This window comes from Rhamphochromis sp. 'chilingali', assembly GCF_963969265.1.
Source record: "Rhamphochromis sp. 'chilingali' genome assembly, chromosome: 5".
NCBI lineage: Eukaryota > Metazoa > Chordata > Actinopteri > Cichliformes > Cichlidae > Rhamphochromis > Rhamphochromis sp. 'chilingali'.
The window spans coordinates 22,682,875-22,706,691 of NC_137932.1; the positions used below are offsets into that span (position 1 = coordinate 22,682,875).

The 23,817-nt window shown below is 36.8% G+C and overlaps 2 protein-coding genes across 12 annotated transcripts in view; one reads left to right on the plus strand and one right to left on the minus strand.

Annotated features, from left to right (window-relative positions):
* LOC308397129 (uncharacterized protein) overlaps window positions 1-5,628 on the plus strand; it is a 31,573-nt gene extending 25,945 nt beyond the window's left edge. For 8 of the 11 annotated variants that reach the window (XM_080882856.1, XM_080882864.1, XM_080882860.1 and 5 more), the window contains 2 exons: window positions 460-504; window positions 977-5,628. In XM_080882856.1, the coding sequence (XP_080738982.1) occupies window positions 460-504; window positions 977-1,128 (197 nt within the window). In that variant the 3' untranslated portion in view covers window positions 1,129-5,628. The remainder of the gene's footprint in view (window positions 1-459; window positions 505-976) is intronic. The other 3 variants (XM_080882865.1, XM_080882858.1, XM_080882866.1) reach the window with 1 other exon arrangement.
* A 2,634-nt stretch (window positions 5,629-8,262) lies between these two features.
* Window positions 8,263-23,817, minus strand: part of LOC308397132 (clavesin-2) — a 50,464-nt gene continuing 34,909 nt past the window's right edge. Inside the window, exons 4-6 of the mRNA XM_080882870.1 lie at window positions 20,484-20,594; window positions 19,583-19,815; window positions 8,263-17,616 (exon numbers count right to left, since the gene is read on the minus strand). Coding sequence (XP_080738996.1) covers window positions 17,523-17,616; window positions 19,583-19,815; window positions 20,484-20,594 — 438 coding nt within the window. The 3' untranslated portion in view covers window positions 8,263-17,522. The remainder of the gene's footprint in view (window positions 17,617-19,582; window positions 19,816-20,483; window positions 20,595-23,817) is intronic.

Consider the following 23,817-nt stretch of genomic DNA (forward strand, 5'->3'; position numbering starts at 1 on the left):
TGGTTTGTTGTGGACAGCAGTGTTTGGTATCCTGAGAATGAGAAGGTGCTTTCCCTTTACAACACTCAGCAGCAACAAGGCTACTCTTTGTTGAGCACCACTCTTGAGGCGTGTTATTTCAACACCTGCTGAGTGGCTTTTATTAGGTTTGAACAATTATGCAGGGTGATGTGGTTGTTGCAGAAAAATTACATTTAAATGTATTTTTATTTGCAAATGACAAGTGGCAACAAGTGGTCGCTTTTCCAAATAAAGTTTAATTTTAGTTTGACTTTAACAAGAGACTGAAGCAGCAAAAACAAGCAAAAGAACATCACTGTGTTTAAAGAGTGAAACCCAGCCTGTCTTTTATCCTTTCTCTTTTTTCATGCATGTAGAAACTTATCCTCTGTTTTCTTTCTCTCTCAGTGTGAAGCACAATCTCATATTCTCATTAAGTTTTATTTTTATTGCATGCAGAAGATCCCAAGAAAGAAGAAAATATTACAGACAAGAAGAAACCTGGTAAGACTTGGTGAAATTTATTCAGGTTCTTATTTCATTGACTGTGGCCGATATTAATATTTGTATATGGAGAAGGATATAGGTGGGTGTGGGTGTTTCTAATCAAGGCGGCTAAGGCTGTGTTCAAACCCACTGTGAAGTGAACTTGTGCATCACATCAGTGGGTTTTTTGGACCATTTTGTAACCCAGAAATGTTAACGCCTTAGCGCTAACGCCAGAACTGCTTCCTCTTAAACAAAAACAGATTTTGGGAGTTTACCAGTCTTTTTTTGGTTCTGTCCCTATATAAGAGTGAACTTAAATCATATAGTGCCCACGAACAGTGATGCCAGCTTGGCCTCTATTTCTGGTCTGGAAACTTTGCTTTATGTGTGGTTTGAACACACCATGTAATCGTATAATTGCACAGTACAAATCTATCCACAGATCTTATTGTAAGCAACCTCTTTCCATCTCATCTTGTCTTCACAGGGCAGAGATTCTTTCAGTGCGTTTATGTCCCTGGCAAAAATGCCCAGTACCCTTTACGACCTTTCACTCCAGCCATGTCCCCCACCATGATGTCTCCTGCACTCAGAGCCATGTTGGAGCAGCAGAGAGCAGCCAAGGCGTCTGGGCAGTAGGACCACCTGAAGCCTTTCTTTATATCTGACAGCACTGCATCTTTCCATCCAGCAGGGGGAGGTGTTTGAATCTGTGCTAGCTTTACATTAAGAGGATGATCACAGAGAGAGAAAAAAAGTGGACTGACTTACTTTGTCTTTAATTTATTGAAATATTCTTTTAGTGGTTGAGCTCCTGGGGTTGCTGTTAATATTGCCCATTTTACCCTCTGCGTATGCTGCTCTACTATGTCTATGTTCAGTTAGAAAAATGCCATCTTGTGAATATTCTTTTAATTATAAATAGTATTTATAATGTACATAATGCATGTTTTTAATTTAGAATGGGATAAATGGGTCACAACTTAGGATGTAATATAAAAAGCTGACTTTTGTGTTGCTTTCTCTATGATGCCTGTTATCAGATTTAACAGTAATTTAAATTTAAGGCAGTTTAGTTTATATCCAAGCAAACACTTATACTCTATTAAGACAAGCTTTTATTGTCTTAAACAGCTTTGAATGGTTTATTTTCAAAGTCTAAGATTATTTGCAACAGGAAAATATATTACATTGAATTATATACATAATATATGTTAATGGTATCAAACCCATGCAAATACATTTCACAAAATATGATTTATTTGAATAGTATTTTTTCCAGTTTTCTATATAAATAACTGCATTTTCAGTTCCTGTAACCATGCCCCGTGTTTGTTTCTGCTGCTTTGCTGCATCTGCAATAGAACAGAATCCAAATGTTGGAGGGTCAAATCCCAGGAGCTCCCACACTGATCTGAGCAGCATCCCTGTCACTGAACATCCATCAGCCTCATCAATCGTAGGCGCATGCTGTGATTGATGCACACATATTTCTTGACATATTAAGAACACATCTAGCATGAAACTGTTGGCCATTTACCTTTCACTGCTAATGTTTTATTTTGTTTGTTTGTTTTTGTAGAGGTTCATTTCAATATGTTACATGCCACATTTTAATTTTAACTGACTCCAATCAAAGTGGTGTATTGGAGATACTAGGGTAACCAGAAATGGCAGAGTAGATGAATAAAATATAGAACAATCTGAAAAAATAAATATTTTCTAACATTCAAGAGGCACTGAAAAGATTTGTATATCTCTATGAATACAAACTCAATAATGCAATGCAGTCTCATTGCACATATCGAAGCTCCAAAATTAAATTTGGATCCAATTAAGAAACATATTTAAATGAAACATATAGCTAAGTAAGAAAAAGGGGATATAATTTAAAAAAACAAAACATTTTCTTGTGTATATACAATAATTATTAAATAGTCTAGGTTCTCTGTGTAACTTGAAGCAGCTTATATGTGGGACTATGGGCTTTTCGGTGGTGGTTTATCGGCCATAAAGGATATGAGTATGCAGCAAAATGTTTTTGTTGCGCCTCATTAGGTTTAATAAATTCAGAAAACCTCTTTTTGATTTGTTTTTCTTTTAAAGCCAAAGATTGCAATACTGTGCTTTTATCTTAAAAATGAAGTGCAATTCCTGGATAGTAAATGTCTTGTAATTATGTGTTTTATCACAGATGACCTCTAATTACTTACAAGTATCAGCTCCTTTAACTCATCGTGTTCAGAGGCAGGGACAACTTTGATGTGACCAACTCATGAGACACTGTGATGTCTGCTACACTGAATGAATGTCATTTGTGTTAACCATCAGCTTATTTATTAAGTCTGATCTTGTCATATTTCTTTTTACCTCAGTCATTCATAGCTCTGGTTTTGTGCCTTATAGCAACATGGCTGCCTTGTTGACGCTGCCAAACTGTTGCCGAGCATCACCAGTGATTGCTGTTGCCGTCTTACTGAATGAAAACTTGATGCAAAGAACCAAAAAAGGTGTTTTTACGCTGGGCTTAATCCTGGGATATGACCCACCCTTGCCCATATTGTGCTGTCACATTCACCTTTTAACAGAGTGAGTTCCTAAAGACAGACGAAACTACTAGTTTTTAATAGCTAGTCCATGTTTTAAAAATGCTTTTGACATATTGTTGCATTTTTACCATATTATGACCCTGTGGATTGAGCTACATCAATTATTAAAAAGTTTTTTTTTTGAGGTATGGCAGTGAAGGGGGGCTCAACCAGAGTTTCTTGAACTTATGAGGGCCAGGGACCTCTTAGAGGGGTGAAAGTTTTCCAACGTTCCCCTCATAATCCACATTTAAAGCAGTTAAGATGCTTTGATCTTCGTGTTACTTGTTGTCGTGGACTGATTCAGATATTTCCCTGTGCTAGCTTGCTAGCTAGTCATCTAGCTAATATGCCAAACTATGCAGCAGAACATTTCTGCTGTCCTTGAGTGTAGTTACAGAGTTTCTACCAAAATGACTCAATGCACCATATTGATATCAGACTCTCTATTAACCCAAAGAAAACCTTGGGGATAGAAAAGGACTCAATATATATTCATACTTTTTTAAACTGTGAAATTGTTACCTTTCATTAAAATGCACTTTTAATGATGCAGCACAGATTATACAATTTAATGCAAATTATTTACAGACCTCTTGGCTATGAGATATCAACTGCAGCGCCGACTCACCATTGTACGTACTATTCCCAACTGTATTGTAACTTTTTCTTTTTTTTAAAAGCCTTAAACTGTATTTGGTGACATTGAATTTAGAGGTGAGTTTAGAGAAAGTTACTTGAAAACTTCTGTTTAAATTTTGCAAACTAAAAAGAGTCATACTTCAGTTTTATAACATAATTAGAATATTTTTTTGTTCTTTTTTAAGAGTTAGTTCTAAACAAAGTGATGTTTACTGATATGGACTGAAAACTTTCATCACTTGTTTTGCCAATAATTTGTTGCCAAAGATTGCACAGTGGCCATTTTGACTAAAACTAGTGTGTTGCAACATTAAAGAAGGACCTGCCCCTTTTAGGTGAAAGTCCATAATTTTGGTTTCTGGACTTCTTTTTTGTTTTTATTTAGTTTATTTCATTTCATTTTTCTTTATTCCTGAGTTTAACAGAACATTGAATGTAAAGTTTTTTGTAAACTCTAATTTTATAAACAAGTCTGAAGTGAAGTGTATCCCTGAGGTTTCAGTATTACCCTCCAGGGGTGAGGTCAGCAGTCCTGAAGTGGTAAGGAAGCCTAATGAGATCTGACATCATGTACTGCTGCAACTGACTGTAGGTGTTGTAAGTGTTAGTTGGAGTAAGTTATTACCTTAAAATGTGGTTTTTACTGGTGTTTTGATTAATCATATTCCAGAAGGGCATTTCAGCAGTAGTCTGCTTGTGCCTCAGTGTTCTGAAGGTCGTCAAAACATATAAAATGAACAGTAATTACAGCATAAACTGTGGCTATGTGCTGTAATTATGTTTTAAAGTGTTATTAACTGTAATTTAACGTGAGCTAAATCGTGATCTCATACAAGAAAACAAACCAGAAGGAACACACAAAAACATCAGAGCTCTATCTAATGTAACTCCAGGTTCTTCATACATATTCATGTAAGCCTACAGGTGTAAGGCTGAGTTCAACTTGACTACTCTACATCCCTGATTATGTTTTAAGTACATGCGTTTGGATGGTGTTGTTAAAAGCAAGTGATCTGCTTGATCTTATGCATGTTTTTTTTTCTGAAAAGCTGTAGTGCAACACTTACACTTTTGCTTCACTGTATTTCACTATGATGTGTTGCTGTCATATTTGTCTTTCATTCTTTTATTGGTTTGTAGTTATCTGAAACCACAGACAATCTAATTGATCTGCGATCTCCAAGCAGAATAAAAAATAGTTGGCTTTCTTGTAGATGCTTCATCTGGGATTGGAGTGCAGTTTAACACTCTTTAAAAAAGTTTAATTCCACAACATACAGTTTGAGGTTGTTTTGTTTTGGAAGGATATATTTTGTTAACAAATTGTAATATTTTCTGCATGATAATGTCATTTATTTAAATTCAAGGCTGCTTTTTTGTAACACACAAGTAAGACTGCAGTGTCACAAAAAGCAGTCACTCTGGTGCTGTACAAATACTGTAGATAATAGTTAATTTCTTATTATCATGAGACTTGTCACTCCATTAGTTCTCAAAGATAATAATAAATTAGTTAACACGTTTGGTCAAAAAACAGTTTTAAATGAAAGATGTTTTTTTGTGCTTTATCAAAGATGTATGAAAATGATGTTTCATTAAGAGAAAGTATGAACTACCTGCTGCATGTACTATAAAGCAGATGTGTTTAATTCACTCGGTCACTTTCCAGAAGCCAGTTAAGTGTCATAACTGACATTTCAAGCTATAATATCATTGGAGGGACAACACTGAGTCTGCTGTGCTTATGTAGGAAACTTTTACCACTATGCAGTTTTTGTGTCAAAACGTGAATAAACTTTTGAAGATATCCATGAGGGGGCATTTCTCTCTCTGTCTTTGCTATATATGGAATAATTCGTATAGAAAGAAACACTGTTATACTGATGGGCTGTGATGTATTTAGTTGTTGTAGGGTGTATCCCACCCTACAAGAACTCATACTCTCCATCCTATCAATAAATAAATAACAAGCACTAAACCACCTCTGATTACATATTAATTAATCCAGCTAAGAAGCACAGTGTTAATGTGTTCTGTGAGTTCTAAGTACATGCTGAATCTTTTATTTTCTGACTTTAAAGTTAGTTTAAAGTCTGGAAAAGAAAGGGTTATTTATACACACTGACTGGGAATTAGAAATGAAAGTGGAACAAGGCTCAGTGAAAAGTGATCTAAAAAAATTAGTAGACAGGAAAATCTAAAACAAGACACTAGAAAAAAAGAAAAGGAAAGAAATCTAACAAAGTAAAATGTGACAAAACTAAAAACAACAACAAACAAACAACCAAAAAAACTGGACACACAAAAATGGTCACACCAAATGTGAAGAGAGAGACACACTGGTGGATAAAAGCATACAAGCAGAAATACGAGACTGTAAACGTTAACACTGAGGAGCTGAACACACAAGAAATAAACTGATAAATAGAAGCAGAGGAAAACCCAATTCAAACCCAGGACTGGATGAGTCAAAAACTCCATAATTATTAAACCGTAACCAGAATTAAAATACAAGAAATAGTAATTAAAATACTGGAATGATACCAAAATGGCAGCGCGGTGGCATAGTGGTTAGCACTGTTGCTGCACAGCAAGAAGGTCCTGAGTTCAATTTCATTATCAGGCCGGGGTCTTTCTGTGTGGAGTTTGCATGTTCTCCCCGTGTTTGCATGGGTTCTCTCCGGGTACTCCGGCTTCCTCCCACCATCCAAAGACATGCAACTTGTGGGGATAGGTTAATTGGATAATCCAAATTGTCACTAGGTGTGAATGTGCGAATGAATGTGAGTGTGAATGGTTGTCTGTCTCTGTGTGTTGGCCCTGCGACAGACTGGCGACCTGTCCAGGGTGTACCCCGCCTCTCGCCCTATGACAGCTGGGATAGGCTCCAGCGCCCCCCCCGCGACCCTGAAAAGGATAAGCAGAAGCGAATTGATGGATGATACCAAAATCAAAACAGGAATTTAAAAAAAAAATACAATGTAAGAATTAAAAAAACAACAGTTGAGTCAAACTGTTTGTGTTTCCAACAGTGGAATCAAACTACTAAGTGTCCTATGAACTAAGCAGGAAGGCACAAAGTCAAACATGACTTCCAATACCACTAATGCACCTTTGATTGGCCTTTGAGGGGAAAAAACTGCATTTCCCATGAAAAATGACTTCACTCCCTATTTCTACAGGTAATGGCAGATAGTTCCTGCTGACAGCATGATGAACTTTATTCCAACGTGAGAAGTCCTATGAACAGATCAGATCAGATTGGCAAAGTGTATTTCTGGATCATGTTTTTGTTGTTGGATGTGCTTTTTACATAATTTTTGTAAAAGCCATTAGTGGAAGGACACTGCTACCTGAGACAAGTTGAATGCACGATATGCAAGTAATGCAAAAAATGATTGCTCTAGCTTATTCTGTTCTATCAGGATTTAAAGTTACACAAATGGAAACCTGCGGGCTTACAAGAGTTAAATTTAGGCTATATATAAAATAAATGTGACAATCAACATAAGAAAGAACATCTTTTCATTTACAAATAAATTATCTAACACACATTAGTGGGTCACATAATAAACTTAGAGAACAGAAAAAAGTATACACCCCATCACGCTAGAATTGATCCAATACCAATACCAGGATAGGTATCGATACTATCGATATCTGGATTGATCTACCTACTTCTTATTTTAGGATGTCAGTGTCGTTTGAGCTCTTGTTGGCAGAATTGGGACAACACCTGGGGAGGCAGTTAATTTCAGAGTCTATAAAATAGTATTATTTCCATATCATTGTAATTCAGTACTGGTGCACATTTTGAGCTAGTCACAATCTGACTGGTCAGATCTGTTTATTCACATGCGAAAAATCAGCTGTCGCAATACATGTCGCAAATTTGTCTTCAAAAACGTATATGGTCTGTGTGAACAGCTGCAATAATAATAGGTTACTTGTCCAGTGTGAAAAGTCCTTTAGCCTTTACATTTACTACAAAGATCATGAGAACGAATGTTTTGAAAAATACAGCATAAAATTTCATGGGCAAACTGAAATAGATACAGTAAGTCATGACTGTAAATACACGATTTTCCAATTATCACTGCTTTCCTTGGTGTGGATAAACAAACCATTACAACTGGTTTTGGGGCCTTATGGCATTAAAAGGGGATCTCATAACAGCCAAAGAGCGGGCGGGGATGCAGTATGAATCTGCCACGGATATGTTTGAGGCCAGTAACAGACCAGCTGGCAATACATGGTACCAGAGCAGAAGAATGGGTAAGCTGTAATGTACTGTGCTCATATCGACTTGAAGGAGCACAGGAGTCAAACGAAAGTCTTTTGAAGTACTGTTTTACTTTAGTGAGGACACTTCTTTTGAAAGTGTGGCCTCTTTGTCCTCAGACTCACTCAGAGGAAATTGATCTTGATTACTGAATTTCTGTAGCTTCAACAAGCATGGCGACATCTGCTCAAATGCTGTGATATTCTTAGAGATCAAACTTAAACAGACAGAAACAACAGAAAAGTAACCAGGGAAAAGAGCTGCGTGTGTCCATGTTTATTTTGATCATTTTACATTTCAGCAAATTGTCTTTGAGGACATTAATACATTTAACACCTGCTAACTGAACAGCGTTTTGCTCCTATAATATACTGGCTTTCCATAATAACTTCACAATTCATTTGTAGTTTGGTCTCCCTACAGCTCCTACTGTAACTATACAATCAAATAACATTGGTAGGAAAATCAAATAAATTGAAAGGTATGCATTCATTTTCAATTATCAGTCATTTAAAAAAATGACATTTAATGTTGAATTCTTCAATGCACAAATACTTAAATATAAGAAACAATACATTGGATTTCTAATGGAAGAAGTGGCTTTGGCAGAGAGAACTCAAACATTAGTCAAAGTCAGTGGGGAATAAACATTGCTGGTCCATAAATCATTACAAAGTCCACAGCACACTGACGAAGCTTGTGATGGAGAGTTTCATTTCAAAAGAACAGGAATATCATCTTGAAACTTGATTATTACATCTGTTAAAGATTTGTTTAACTTTTTCCACACTAGACGTTATGATGCTATATGCAGAGATAATGTGATTTTTATCTCTTCACTTTGGAACAAAACTCTTCATGTGGATATTTAATTAACCCAATCTATACAGTACACGTGCTGCGACTTCTGCCAGTTTTACACATCCGTTATCTTGGAAAACAAAGTTATGCTAATCAACGTGGCTTACGATGCCTGTCAAACAGAGAGGCACACAAAGCAGAGAACATTTAATGTACATTACTGAAACTAGACACATTTTCCAAGCCATTTAGACTCAATTGTCTGAACCAAATGAAGGCCAACAGTACCCCAAAACCATTTCTATGAGTGATGGCAATGTCCTGTCTTCTACTACCTGCCAAACAGGCATGATTTGCATTTTCATTGTTTTACATACTTTGTCCTAAATTTGAAAAATGCCACTCAAAGTATGGAAGCTTTGTATTTTCATATCAAATATGCTTCTAATCACACAGGGAGCCATCGTGGAAGTCAACATTGGATGATTACTGTATTCATAGGAAAGTGATAGCTGCATGCAGTACGGTCACAACGTGTGGTCCTGCTTTCAAAAGGAACATTTTCAAATTTGTATTTTCATCTGTTAAAGAATGTTAAAGAGCACGCACATCAACATGTGAAATGTTGATCTGTTGGCTTTCTGGCTGCTTTTCCCCAATGCAAATCTGGTTTTTATTTGAGGAAGATCAGAAAGTGCATTTCTATTCTATTGCTTTGTTAAAATAAAATTACACTGCAATATAAACAACCCTGTTAAATAAATGATAAAGTACATGAAGCAGGTGGAAAATTACCAAAGACAAAAACCTGTCAGATCTGCGTGCAGGGGTAGATAATCACAAATGTCCCATTTCAAGCTTATTGTCCCCTTTTGCTTTTGTTGTTGTGCATGAATGGAGAATTTCTCAACAGCCAACTAAACTAAATCTGCCCCTAATATCCGCATTGTGTCAGAATTATATATGCTAACTGTGGATGAAAACTATAGAAACTAAATCATTTACAGAAGTCAACACTAGTTTTGCAGGTGCCTGTTTTCTGTGTGGCTTTTTGGCTGAAAAAAGCTGTTAACCTTACACCGAGCAAAATCGTATTGCTGGGATTTATCAGCACATTAACCCTTAAGATGCATTTCCCTTTAATGGTCCCTGGATGGTGATTTCAGTCACTCTGACTGAAGTGAAAATTTTAGCTTTTTTATTTACTTTGGTGAAAGGACAAATATAAATGTGACACTTTGGAGCTACTATAAACAAAAGCAGCTTTCTGTTTGGTGTGAATTTTTTTCAAACTGATGCTGGCTATAGATTATCATTGTGTTTGTTCAGTAAAGAAAGCAATCATATTTTTTTTTTTTTAAAAAGAAAAGTTCAGGTGTCAAAGAGCTGATAAAGTGCTGCAATCTGAGCTGTGATTCACCCTGCTTCAAACTGCAAAGTCACTTGAAAACTGCAGATACATCTGCAACTCCTGCAGAGCTCGTTCCATGCTCAGTGGTGCGCAAATACGGCATTAATTATGATTAGTTAAGCTACTCAAAATTAAATGAAGAACAAATGAACTCATGTTGCAGATTTGGGCTTCTCTGTAGTTAAAAAAAGACTGGAAATGAATTCACAGATGTCCCATTCATGTCTCTCTTTTTTGCGTGTCATGAAATGATATGTTGCATGGGAGAAAAGCAGCATTTGGCTCTTGCTTTGTTTTGTTTTTTACGATTGCTGACTTCAGATTTATTAAAATGACAGATAAAATTACAAACATTTGAGGACCTCCATGAATGCTTCCGGGATGATTATTTTTTTAAAAGCCCAAAGCCTGATATACTGTTACATCTCTTATAGCTGGTGTCTGAATGTGCCCAGCAACACTTTGATCCAAGAATCAGAAGGAATGACATAACAATAACACAGAAATAACATTCGAAATGCTGAATTTCTTAAATAAGAACAGATCTTAAACTCATATTTCTGTATACACTTCATACAACAATCTGTGTAATAAACAAGATAGATAGCAATTTTAATAAAATACTGACAAGAGAAAAGAAAAAGTCTTGCATGTGTGGTAAAGCACAAAGCATCACCCGATAAAGTATATCTGTAATAAAACACTGTGTCTCATTTCATTCTATTTAGATTTACAACTGAACAAAACAACCTCTGATACCAACATTAACCTTAAAAATAATCAGTGAACCTGCAGGACGCTCTGAGTGAGATACAGTTTAGCTATATTCAAGCAGTATACAGATGTTTAGTTCATGTAAACTTTTTATCCTAACAACTGGAGGCATCTACAGTGGCTGTGTGAGTGACCGTGTGTGTGTGTGTGTGTGTGTGTGTGTGTGTGTGTGTGTGTGTGTGTCCGTTTATGGTAGTAATCTTTACATTTTCTCCTGAATCTCTTATTCAGACTGTATTGGCTCTGTTCTACTGCATGAGTTTTGTGAAAAATATATCCACAACATCTAGCGAACAAAACCAGCAACCAAAACACATGATGACAACAGCTTTCTATTGTAGTGTGAACAAAAGGTGATTAGACTTTGTTGTTTGGAGTGTGACTGATAATTTTAAACTTGCAAAGTGCTCTTGGAAAAATCCTCATGACTGCCAGAAGTTGGTCTACTCAAGTAACTACTGTGACCATTTATACTCTAAGTTCGAATGGTCTGAAAATACTGTTCAGGTTTGTTTTTTGACATCTGCACTGATACTGATAACAAATCTAGACTTTTACCTCATTAGTAGTGAACTAATTCCAGCACTGACAACAAACATCAGAAAAGGACACATTTGTGAAATGCTGCTGTGATGAAATGTGCTGAAACTGAAGAATGAACCCAGGCAGGGAAGTAAACCAGGTTAAAGCTGTAAATTTGTGAGAAAGACTAAAATAAACCAGTAAATGAATTAATAATGGCGCACCATCCATAGTTTTGTGATTTGTTTCTTGCAGGATAACCATTTTAGTCTCGGAGACTTGGCGTTATTTAGTTGAATATTAACCCCATCGTCTGACTTACTGTTTAGTTTGTTTAGCTACACTGGCACTTACAAACCATTACATTCCTGTTAAAGATGAAAAACAGCAGGAGTTGATGTAATTACATTGCGAGTAATTAACTGTGTGAAAGTGGGTGTTTGAACAAATCAACATGCAACAGCAAAGTACAGTGAGGCCTTCCGCTGTCAGAATTATTATCATCTGCATACATGGTACATGGACCATGCCTTATGTATTAATCCTAATTATTAACCAACGTCTGAACGACTCATCAGATGTCACTGATGAATGAAGTTGCTGTCTTAAAATGTGAATTAAAAGGATGATTAAACAGCCAAGCAGGTATGTGGTAACCCTCCCCTGTGACTTGTGGTCTGTAACACAAAGCATGATATTTAAGTGGATCACATTTTCCTCCAATCTTTGATGCTTTGATGTTTTCAAAGATTGCTGCAAAACATTTAGGCTTAACCTGGGTTGACTGCAAATAAATCTCACATGAATGAAATGTACTTTTAAATTTGTATTTGCAATTATTCTGCAGGTGAATTTGGATAAAGTAATCACAGAAGCATGGCTGTCAGTCAGAAGTTGTGGTATGCAGCGCTTACCTAATCCTTTTCATCTCACATGTCTGATTCTGCGCTGCCTCTTTACTGCTTCAGCGCCATTTTGTGATTAAGGCTGATAGCATATCTGGAGTTTTCTGTAGGAAATACGACGGTGTGCAGGTTCAGATAATGATGCCAGTGCAATCTTCTATAATTTTCTTCCCTATTACCCTTTTTGTCACAGTCATAAGCGCCGAGAAGTCATAGAGACCTTTGGCACTAAAATCCTGTAAAGAAAGAGTGCTGCCTTCACAAAAGGAGTTCAAATAACACATATTATGTTTCTTCCCTTAAAATGACTTTTAATGATGCAATCATTGCAGTGTATCAAAAGCAGTTTCCTTTTAATAGAGTTCAATGTTGAAGAGATGATTATGATCATTTTAAAAAATGTTTTTTAGCTGTTGTTAATAAAAATGTCTAGATTGAACTTGACTTGTATTGACTCTCAGAAACAAAAACCCAGCAAGCAGCAGTTGCAGAAAAACTTAGTTGTAGCTGACTAAACTGGGTTTTACAGAGAACTGATCTTCTCATTAATCCATCCCCTGAACAGTGATTGGTCAGTTATAGCTTAAAAAGACAAATTAGCAGGTATGTCAACCTTCAAATTTTGCAGTACATGAGAAATAAATGATGATGACCTTTGTCTTTTGCTGTATTTATTCCATAATCATATTTAAAATGGGAGAAATATATTGACAACAATGTTTGTTTCTCAGGAAAGAGAACACAGGGGCATTTGAACTAAGAACTGTGGCTGAAAAAAGAACTACTGCTGTCAGCGACATCAGAATCAATCTGGGAATCTATCGATTTTGGGGACACTGGTCAATATCTGACTGTTCCCTGTGCTTCTTTTAAAACACAGTTAAATATGAATTTTTAAAAAGCAAGTAACAACCTGAATTAATCTCAAATAATTGCCTATGGTTTAGAGCTTGTAGTTAAAAGTATGTGTTTGTTCTCCACTGTCCAGCACAAGCCTTTAACATGCTTCAACATGATTGGTCAGTAGAACTACAAGCGGATTATTAAAGGAAATCAAAGATCTTGTTTTCTGTCTACAAATATCAGCATTATAATTAAACCAAATACTGATGCTAAAACAATTACATCGGCCAGTTTTCTAGAAGCCTTGTACTGTTTGTGGTTTTCTAAGTAGTTTTACTTGGTGACAAACTAAGACAATTACATCACACAACAAAATATACTCATTTAAGTTGTCTCCATCTACAAAAGAGGAAATACTGATGTTGGTTTTATGGGATGTCAGGAGAGATACTCCTTTCTACTTCCTTGGGCATCAAATATTGCCATTTTGAGAAAGCAGCTGAAGTTTCACAGTTATGCACACGGTGTTCGTTGCCACCTGTGCCATAATACAACAGCTACTGAGACAGGTCTGTCACACCCAAGTGGTTATGTATGGGTGCTTCTAAAATGCGTCTTTTCATCAGATTTATATGGATTACCTACATGTCCAGGCTTACTGTTGCAAATGGCATATTTAAAAACAAATCAAGATATCGTCTTAGCCAACTGGACTAAAAAAGGAGTTTGAGATGCCTAAACCTAACCAGCCTATTAACGTAAAAAGTGAGTGCAAACGAAGAAAAATAAAACGTGGACACTCCACCACTGTCTGTCTGCTGCTCTGCAAAAACAGGACCACTGTCTGTTCATGTCTCATTCTGCCACAGCCGATGTGTCAAGCTACCAACGTCAGAGGGCAGCTTTTAGGTATTTGTGCAACAGCACAGACAAAAAGACAACGTTTGACGTACTAGGATGACTATGTATTGGCAGCAGTATGAGTGGATTATTATTTACAGATCCAAGGTCAGTTATATAATGAAATAATGAACGCATTTAGCATATGATGACTAATCGGGTTGGTTCCAAATAAGCTCCACAGCATTTTAGTTGCATGAAAAAAATATTGAACCAATTGTATATTTTATGGATTTTGTCATAATGAGTAATTGTACAAATGGCAAAATTCTTGCACAGATATATCATACACCTGTACACCTTGTGGAAATCTAGGTTTGGTCTGAACTCTATATTATGTGCCTCTTTCTGAAAATAAATAATTTACTCCTTGAACACAAAGTTCGAGCAGTAGATGCAGCAAAGGTTGAATTTATAATAAAAATTGAATCAGACCCTACAATGGACTTAATCATACAATAATATGTGTCATGACAGCCTATTCAAACTGTTTCTGTAGCTACTGTCTGCTCTTAGAGGATCAGGCTGATCACATATTCAGTAAAAACACAGTATCGCCATCACACTGCCAGATTATTATCTCTCTGTGTTTGATGTTAAACCTCAGTGGAAGCACACGGATCACACTGAGCCGAAGGAGAAACCATTAAGAACAAGTCTGACTCGACTTTGCACAGGATACAGCCTGTAGAGCCTCTGAGCTGCGGTAAGCGGGGCTGACATGTCGTGTGCGCTGGTGTGATAGTTTAACATTTCAGCTGTCTGCTCTCGTTGCAGCGGGCCACCTCACGCTCCCCTGCCTGCCGGCCTTTATTCTGTGATCTGCTCGGCTGTCTGTTTGCCAGCCTCACTCTGCTGCTCTGCCCATCAGAGGCGCGTATTTCCTTCCCGCTGTGCTCTTCACCTTCTTAACATTTGGTTGTCACACCTTTGCACTTCGTGTGCCCAAGGTGAATAGTTGATGTGGAAGAACCTAAACTAAAGTATGTCAAACTGCTTCAGGGCTACATGCATGGAGAAATTCCACATAACTTAACAAACTGTGTCAGTTTAAATACTATTTTCTAAAGGACAGTTTGGACTGCTAAAGTAATTAATCTTATAATTTAGTATAAAATGTTGCACTTGAAAGTTACACTTTTCTCTGAACTCGAGTAAACGCTGACTGTGCCATACATATAATAATGACATCATCAGCGTTTAAACTGATTCTTTTTAGGAGGATCACTTCAAAAATCATAATTTTGAGTGCACTATGTTATCGTTATTTCCTCGTATCTATAGTTAGCCTTCTCCATCTAAAAAACACAAAGGGTGGAATAAACAAAGTGAAAGAGGCAAAAGTAAAACAAGCGGAACATCACATGGGGGAATTTGGTTTTTTTTTGCTGGACAGAGCTTCAGGATGTTAAAGGGTTCAAATGCAGCAGACAGCTGGTATTACTTTGACTACAGTTGGTGAACCTATGAGCTGGACTGCTGAACTGAATCTTTGAAATAAGACATCTAATAATAGAGACATTATCATCAGACTACAGTTGATTGCTTGACTGACTTTTTACCTGGCTGCATACAAACTCAAATGTGATTATCCGTTGGAAACAAGGGATGGTTTCATGCATATTATTATACAGATATCTGTTTATAGGGATGGTTTTGACTTTAGTCATTAACAATTTGTTTGCCTTAATATCCTTTTAAAATGTCAAGTGCAGTCTCTGTTACCACTTCAGTGACAGCCTGAAATAGGACTTAATACAAGCCTTTTAACTGCCCTGTACAGAAAATAACTGCAGCCATTCTAACAATACAATTAACTCTAATCCAGGATTTAATAAATTATTAATCACTGTGTGTCATTATCAGCTGAATTGTTAAATTATTGAAGTTAACCAATTACCTCATTGAAAATGTCTCGGTGCATTCAGGTGCTGTCAGGATGTTCTAACAGCACTCTCATGCTTCAGAGGGTATCCTTAAAGATGCTGCAAACCAAACACTTAACACAAAAAGGATAAAATTTGCACTTCCTGACAGTGGTAATGGAATAATTTTCTCATCAAACAGTGATGTGGGCATTTTAATTCTTCAGATTAATCTGGTAATTATAGGGTGTCAAACGACAAATAGCTGGTTTTTAAATGCCTTATAAAATACTAATAATAAGTTCAAATGGATTTAAAAACTGTGAATGGCAGCCTGGGATCATTTAAAAAAGGAAAAAGTCTGCTTTTGTTGTATACAGGAGGAAATAATCGGTCAACAACATACCAATGTGATGCTTTAATCTCTAAATATCTAATACGCATACCGTGTTAAAATGATGGGAATATGTTTTCAGAAGCTCGTTAATGTCATTACATCCAACAAATGTGTCACAACGTCACAGGAGAAGATAATACACTTGGCCTTTCCCTGCTTCTACAAAGTTTTGCCTCATTTATTTGTCCATCGAAATTCAGAAAATACATCTTTGGTCTCCCAAACAAATATGTAATTATGTGCGTCTATGTTAAAAATAAGAGACAGCAGCTTTGTGTTATCCCTAATGGCAGAAGACAGCACTGTGCTCTGTGACATATGGGTCAGAAACAAGCGAGAGAATGACTAAAAAGAAAAACAACAAAAAAAACCAAATGATACATAGAGCCAACTCTTACCGTAAAGGGGGGTTTGCTTTTCCAAGAGATAACTGGAGTGAGAACCAAGAGTTCGGCCATTGTTTTCAAAGGAAAGATGCCAAACCCCCAGTAAACACCCAATAAGCTCCCAGTAAACCCACTGCCTGTATGCCAGTTTGGGTCCAGGAGGTTAAACAAGCTGATCGCCATCACTGCTGCAGATCCTGAGCCGTGCTTCTTGCCCATATGGGGCATTTTTCCTCAAATTACTGTACAAAAAAAGGAAAAACTGTAGCTCAAGAGCTCTGGCCCCAAGCCCTCTTTGAAGTTTCATGATCAGTTTTCCACATTCTTTATCATCTGTATCCTGTACAAGTGCAGTAAACACTCTATACTTTCACAACTCACTCTCTTGAGTGTCTCTTCCCTGCTCCATACTGGATTGTTTAAAGACGTTAATTTACAGTTTCTGGAATTGGCACTTGACAAATAACTAAATAAATAAATATATAGAACACCATCAGTAGCTCTTAGGATGCCCTTAAGTCTGAGGAAACGTCCTTCTCATCTCTTGCTGCTTGCTTTTCCATGATTTGGAGAAAAAGGTGAATCCAACAGTAGCAGCAGCAGCATTTCCTGGAGGAAGGTGTTTTTCAGGGCGCGTGTTGCTTGTGCACAGTAAGTCAGTGTATTTGTGTGTGTAAATATTGATTTGAGTATGCTTTTGAGCTGTGACTGCACGGTTTAGTCCAGCGAAAGCAGCGGCTGCATGTTGTCTTCTTCGCTCTTGACTTTGTCTGGTCGCTTCAGGACTCCCGGTTCCACCACCGACTGAGACCTACAAGAACAAAGAACAGGAGGTGATTAGCATAACTGTGTCGCCAACTGTGCTGAAAGCTTTAGAGTGTCAACCGTGAAGTGCAGTGAAATATTAACTGTAACGGTTTATGTTGATGTTAAAATATTCCGACCTACTTGTGTAAAGTCTGATGCAACAGTCTATCCGTTATTTTGTCTCATGCTATGAGGCAAATTGTGAGTATGAATAAAATCTGCAAAAAAAACTTCAGGTCAATCATCACCTCAGGTTTGATTTCCAGGAATCCTCTAATTTCTATGTTTATTATTTTGTTCACACAAAGTTAAAAATACTTTATAAGACATTGGATACATGCAGAAAACACCTGTTTCTGTGTCTGTAACATAACCAGTGTGTTTTTGTAAACAACTCAAAATGCTAAAATGAAAAAATAAAATGTTACTTGCAAGTTTCATTATGTTTCATTATGTTCTATATGCAATCATTTATCAGTATTATTTTTTTACTAGTTAACCTGTGTTATAATTTTTGTTTTAATACTTCATAAAAAGAAAACAGCATCCGCACATTAAATAAAAATGCATTCGTGCATACAGATTTTATAGTATAACACGCATAACACTAACAGTGCTTTATAGGCTAAAAAAGTGTCATAAAAAGTTTTTATTTCCTGCTATATGGGAATTAACCAAAGAGTGAGTTCATTTTTAAATGCACCCTGTTACTGTCAGACCATTTATAACTCACTAATAATTAATTTATGATTGGCAGGGTTGAGCCTTCCTGCAGTGACAGCCTGCTGCCTTAACTCGCTGCTGTTTGTCTTCCATAGTATAAATGTCTTTGAGTGAGTTGACGTTCCACAGTGGTGAGATGATTTACTGTCACAGTGAATTACACCGCACAGTGGCCTATAGGGGGGAAACTCTACAGCAGGAAATGTCAAACATGCTCTCAGCAGAATTCTCTTTGTCAAGAATAAGCACATAAATTTTAGCATATGAATGAACATAAATATATATGTAACCCCCAAAGTCAGCTAGTCTGGATAATACTAGATTGTGTATTGATTGCTTATTTACTTGTCTTTTTTGTAAGGGTTCAACTTCATAAACTATTTATTGACCCCATCATATCATTATGCATCTTTATTGCTTCTTTTTTCAAACCACAGCTTGTATATAAAAGGTCGACTAAGCTATTTTGGAGACCTAAATTCAGCTTTTTGAGGCATATCATTTTGTTTTTGGGGCTTGTTGAGCACAAGACAACCGCACCATAAAACACACCGTGACTATCTAATGTCTGTTTTACTTTAAATAGAACCAGAACAAACAAAACTTTAAAACTAGTAATCGGGAATCTACACTCACCAGAAAAACGTCACATAAATCAAATGTAAACCACAGGATTCCACATCTGCTGGACATTAATGCAGGATTGAGCCACTGGACTATGTCCATCTTTTATAAATAAATCTGATCCACAAGAATCACAAAGAGGTCCAGCCAAATAACACTAGTTGCTTAAATAAAAATCTAATGAATATAAAATCAGATGGAACCATTTAGAGCATATTCATCCCCGCCAGCTGAGACAATGATTACAAGAAGACCACAGTGAGATAAAATCTGTATAGTTCTGTTATTATGCCTTTTGTTTACTATAATTATGCAAAGATAACCAAATTAGTTCCACAGTATATCCTATTGTGAAACAAGCATTTTATTCATTTTTTGTGCATTGTTTAAATTTTAAACCTGCATTATTCTCTGAGAAAATGTATTAGCTGGTAGTTCCTAAGCCTGAAGCAGCTGTGAAATACTTGGGTGGGACTCCTTAGCCTCAGGAAAAAACAGTAGCTCTGGTTGTCATTAAGAGGGTCCTAAAGCATTTAATAATATATTCTTAAACCTAATAATAATCAAAAACAGTACTACATTAAATAAAAACCACTGTGGAGGTTTTAAGATGGTACGCTAACCTCTTCATGGTCTTTGGGGAAAGGTTTTTCTCCAGGTCTCTCTCCAGGTCTTGTACTGATAGGGTGTAGGACTCTGGACAGTAGTCAGTCTCCTCGTCATATGCGTGGTCCAGCAGTGTTCGAGCCCATGTCCCCATATCGTAGGGTGGCATCATCCCACCAAGCTCCGATGGCAAGATCTCTGGGTGGATGAGCTGATGGAGGCTGTTTAGGTTGTTACCATGCATGAAAATCTGCAAAGGGAAAAGATGCACAGGGAAACAATTTAGACCAGAGGTCTCCAACTCCAGTCCTCCAGAGCTACTGTCCTGCAGCTTTGCATCCCTACTGTAACGCAGCTGAATCAAATGGTTGAATTACCTCTTCAGCATGACATCAAGTTTGGCAAAGGTCTAGTAACAAGCCATTCATTTGATTTATCTGTGTTGGAATGAGGATGTTGAAACTCTTGGAATTTTTCTCTCCACATTCAATTTCTTTTCTCTTCTTGAAACCATGAAAAAGATCACAAACACCAAAAAAGCTTGACTATTAGGCCAGTAACCAGACCCAAAATGTCATCGTTCCTATTAAATTTGAGTAGCACAACTTGTTATAACCTAATTCTATATTCTGTTTTAGCATGTATGTTTTTTTTTAAGTTTATAGGTTGCTGAATAGGTCATTACCATTTCAAATTTAGAAAGAAAAAGACAAAACAATCAGAACCAAATTACTTTATTAAAAGGAGACCATATGAATTCCAGCTTGCTAATAGTTTTCACCTATCATCCACATTAAAGTGGCTCTCTGTGTGGTTATTTTTACTGTTAGACTGTCTGTGGTCCCAATTTGGAGGGTGCTTTTTTACCTGATTTTGCACCAGCTGAAAGACAGATTATAGACAAATCTCTTGGCTTACCCTCTTCCTTGTCTTGTCTTTAAGAAAGGGTCGGATGACGGTGTAGAGAGCGTGAATGTACCAGGGCTGGTTCACAAAGTGGATCCCTCCAAATCTGGCAGGAAAACTGTCCTGTAGGAAACACAAGAAAAAACAACACAGATGAATATGACATCTGGAGGTCAGCAAAATATGGTGTGTGTGTGTGTGTGTGTGTGTGTGTGTGTGTGTGTGTGTTACAAAGTTGTATGTCAGTACTGAGCTATGCCCTTATATAATATTCCTGCCAGTTTCCAAGTTCTAATAACCTCTTAATGTTCACCTAAGATTATGTTACTTTTTTGTCTTTGTGATATTATTTGTTTTGACGAACAAGAACAGACAACTCTATATGTCAAGCAGAAAGACTGAAAATAGCAGAAAAATATCACCAGTGAAAGATGTTTAACCAGAAACGTAAAACTGTAAACTACATATTGCCATGGAAACTTCTGCTGCAAATTCATTAATCACCATTATATTGTGCAACATACCTGAGTGTGTTTCCTGTCTCTTTTCATTAGATTAGTTTTGTAAATGGCCTCTAACCTCATAGTCAATAGGAAATGGTCTGCAGTGGCTGCAGGACAAGCCCAGAGGGTAATGAGGCCTTGTTCATACAGGTTAGTGTGTGTACTCTGAGCCTAACTCAGTGATTCCTAGAATGTGGACACCATTATAATAATTATGCTCCAGTCCATGTGTATGAATCATCGTTTGGCCGTAATCCAGCAGTATGGTGAAGACTGTACAGCAATCTGACATAACAGAGCTGGCTGATAAAAATGGCTTGGGGAAAATGTTTATATAAAACATGTTGGCAATGTGTGGGAGAGACAGTGACAGTGTCTGAGGTCAGTGCAGCTTTGTAAATCAGGATTTGACTGATATGAATCATCATGGCCCAAAGTCACTTCAAGTGATTTTGCTCTGATAGCAGTAATGTCAGCTCATACACTGTACAAAGCTTTGATCTAGAGCCATATAAAATTTAAAGACATATAAGACTATATTTACAACAAACCTAACAGAACTGGAAGGTTAGTTCAGGATCAGAGAATGATTTATATTAATTGAGGCAACCTTCAGAATTTTCCTTTAGAGTAACAATCACGCCAAAATTAACCTCTAAACAGCAAAGTAATAGGCCAATTACTGTCATTTACTGTAAATCTTCATTCAAAGAGCAGCACCACCAACACACCCAATATTCCAAGACAAGAAATGTTTCAATGACTACATAAGATGTGCCATTTGCCAAAAATAAATTCCATATATTTATTACATTGTATATTTATATATGTCCAACCGCCCTGTGACAAACTAGCAGCCAGTCCATGGTATAGTCTGCATCTCAATCAGTGACAGCTGGGATAGCCCATAATTAGATACGAAGAAGAAGATGGATGGAAGGTAAGTTTCATAATAAGATGCAGTATTTGGCATTTTGACAAACATACTCCCCTAGTGATTTTTTTCATAATATAAACATAAAATGGTTGAAAATCTTTTCAAACACATTTTTTCTACCATTCATCCTTTCTCTAGAACAACTTGACCTACTTCCAAGGTGGATGGAAGAGACAAAAATGTCCAAGAAAGTCAAAACCTAATGCAGCACTTCTGTCATGTTTGTTTGTTAGCATCACAGTGGCTCAGTAACTAGCACTATGGCCTCACAGCAAGAGGGTCACGAGCTCGCTTCTGTGTGGAGTTTGCATGTTCTCGCTGTGTTTGCATGACTTTCCTCTAGTAGCTCTGGTTTCCCCTGCCTTTGAAAAACAAGCATTTTCAATCTTGCTGATATCAGTACAGGATACTCTTCCAGAAAATATCCTCAATCTTAAGAGTTGCTAAATAAATAAATAAATACTTTATTTACATATCATGAAGTTAATCAAAGTTACTCTTCTTCCATCATTTCCTGCAATTTAAATTTTCTTTTAACTTCGTTGTTGTTGAAAAATGTGAACAACACTAAAAATGGTAGTCCTCTGTGTTTAATCCACTCATTCATACATTTTTAAAAAGCTGTCATGGTCTGTAGATTTTGCTGTTTCCAGTCTTCAGTACAGACTTTTGATTAGGTCTTTGTGTTGCTGGAGCGTACTGTAACGCTTGGTTTTATGACTGTTTTCAGTTTCAAGAGGTTTGGTTGAGTTTGATTTCTTACTTTACTATAATGAGCTTTTTAATATTTTAGAATTCCAATTATATTACCACTCCAGCCTATCTATATTTGATCCTGTGTGTACCGGTTTATTATCCTAGCCTCTTCAGTATCCTCCTGTATCTTGTTAAATCCTCATCTCCGTGTTTAGTGATCCCCAGTTGAGTTTCTTCCTGTTTTATTTTGATAGTTCCCCATCACTTGTGTTTTGCTGTTAGTTTTACTTTTTTATTTTTCCAGTCTGATTGTTCTTGTTACCCAGCTAACATCCTCCTGTGTTTTGCATTCACCTCTGGAAAATATGACAAAAGCTGCACATTTAAGATGATTTCATTTGTCTGTTTCTGTGTAGCCTACACATATTCAAACATGTAAACAAGGATTAACTTAACATTGCACAAGAAATGCTGGTTAATGTTTCAGATGTTGTGTATTTGTTGCAAAAATATTCAACCTCATGTTCAGATGATAAGAAATAACAAAGAAATGTATTTTGGTCCGATGGAGGTCGGACAGCTCGTCTCTCAGCTGTCCGACCCCTCAGTGCTTCTTTTTGATTCTAAATCTCTGCCCTGCCCTCTGCTCTGACAGACATTTTTTCACTTTGATAAAGGGACCTACTGCATTATACATGAAATAGTAAAAATGGAATATGAGATGTAGGCCCTCTGCTGCGCTGGAGGGACAGAAGGAGGAGAAAAAGAAACAGGCGCTAAAGGATTGATCTACCTTCGCACAAGTGATGTCTAAAGGAAAAGAAAGAGGGAGGAGGTATTCAAATACAGGTTGGGGACACTACAGTGAGAATAAAAGGAGATCCAAAAGGGAAAGATGTAAGAAGATCTCGAGGACTGAGGATGGAGAACGAATTAAAGGCTTAAATTAATGGGAAAGTGGTTATTTTTGGGGTGTTCAGCTTTTGTTTTCCTTTGATGAAATATAGGTGAAAAGAATCACCAAGGAGATAACAGGAGGTAATATGAATGGATGAAGAATAGCTGAAAAAATTGATTTTCAACACTTTTAGACAGATTTTATATAATATTATTCATTGGACAAGTCTAACACAAGAGCTTGCAGATGATTTGAGTCAGTATTCGTCCAATCTAACTTCAATCCAGATGCTGAGGTTGATTTTTACATTTT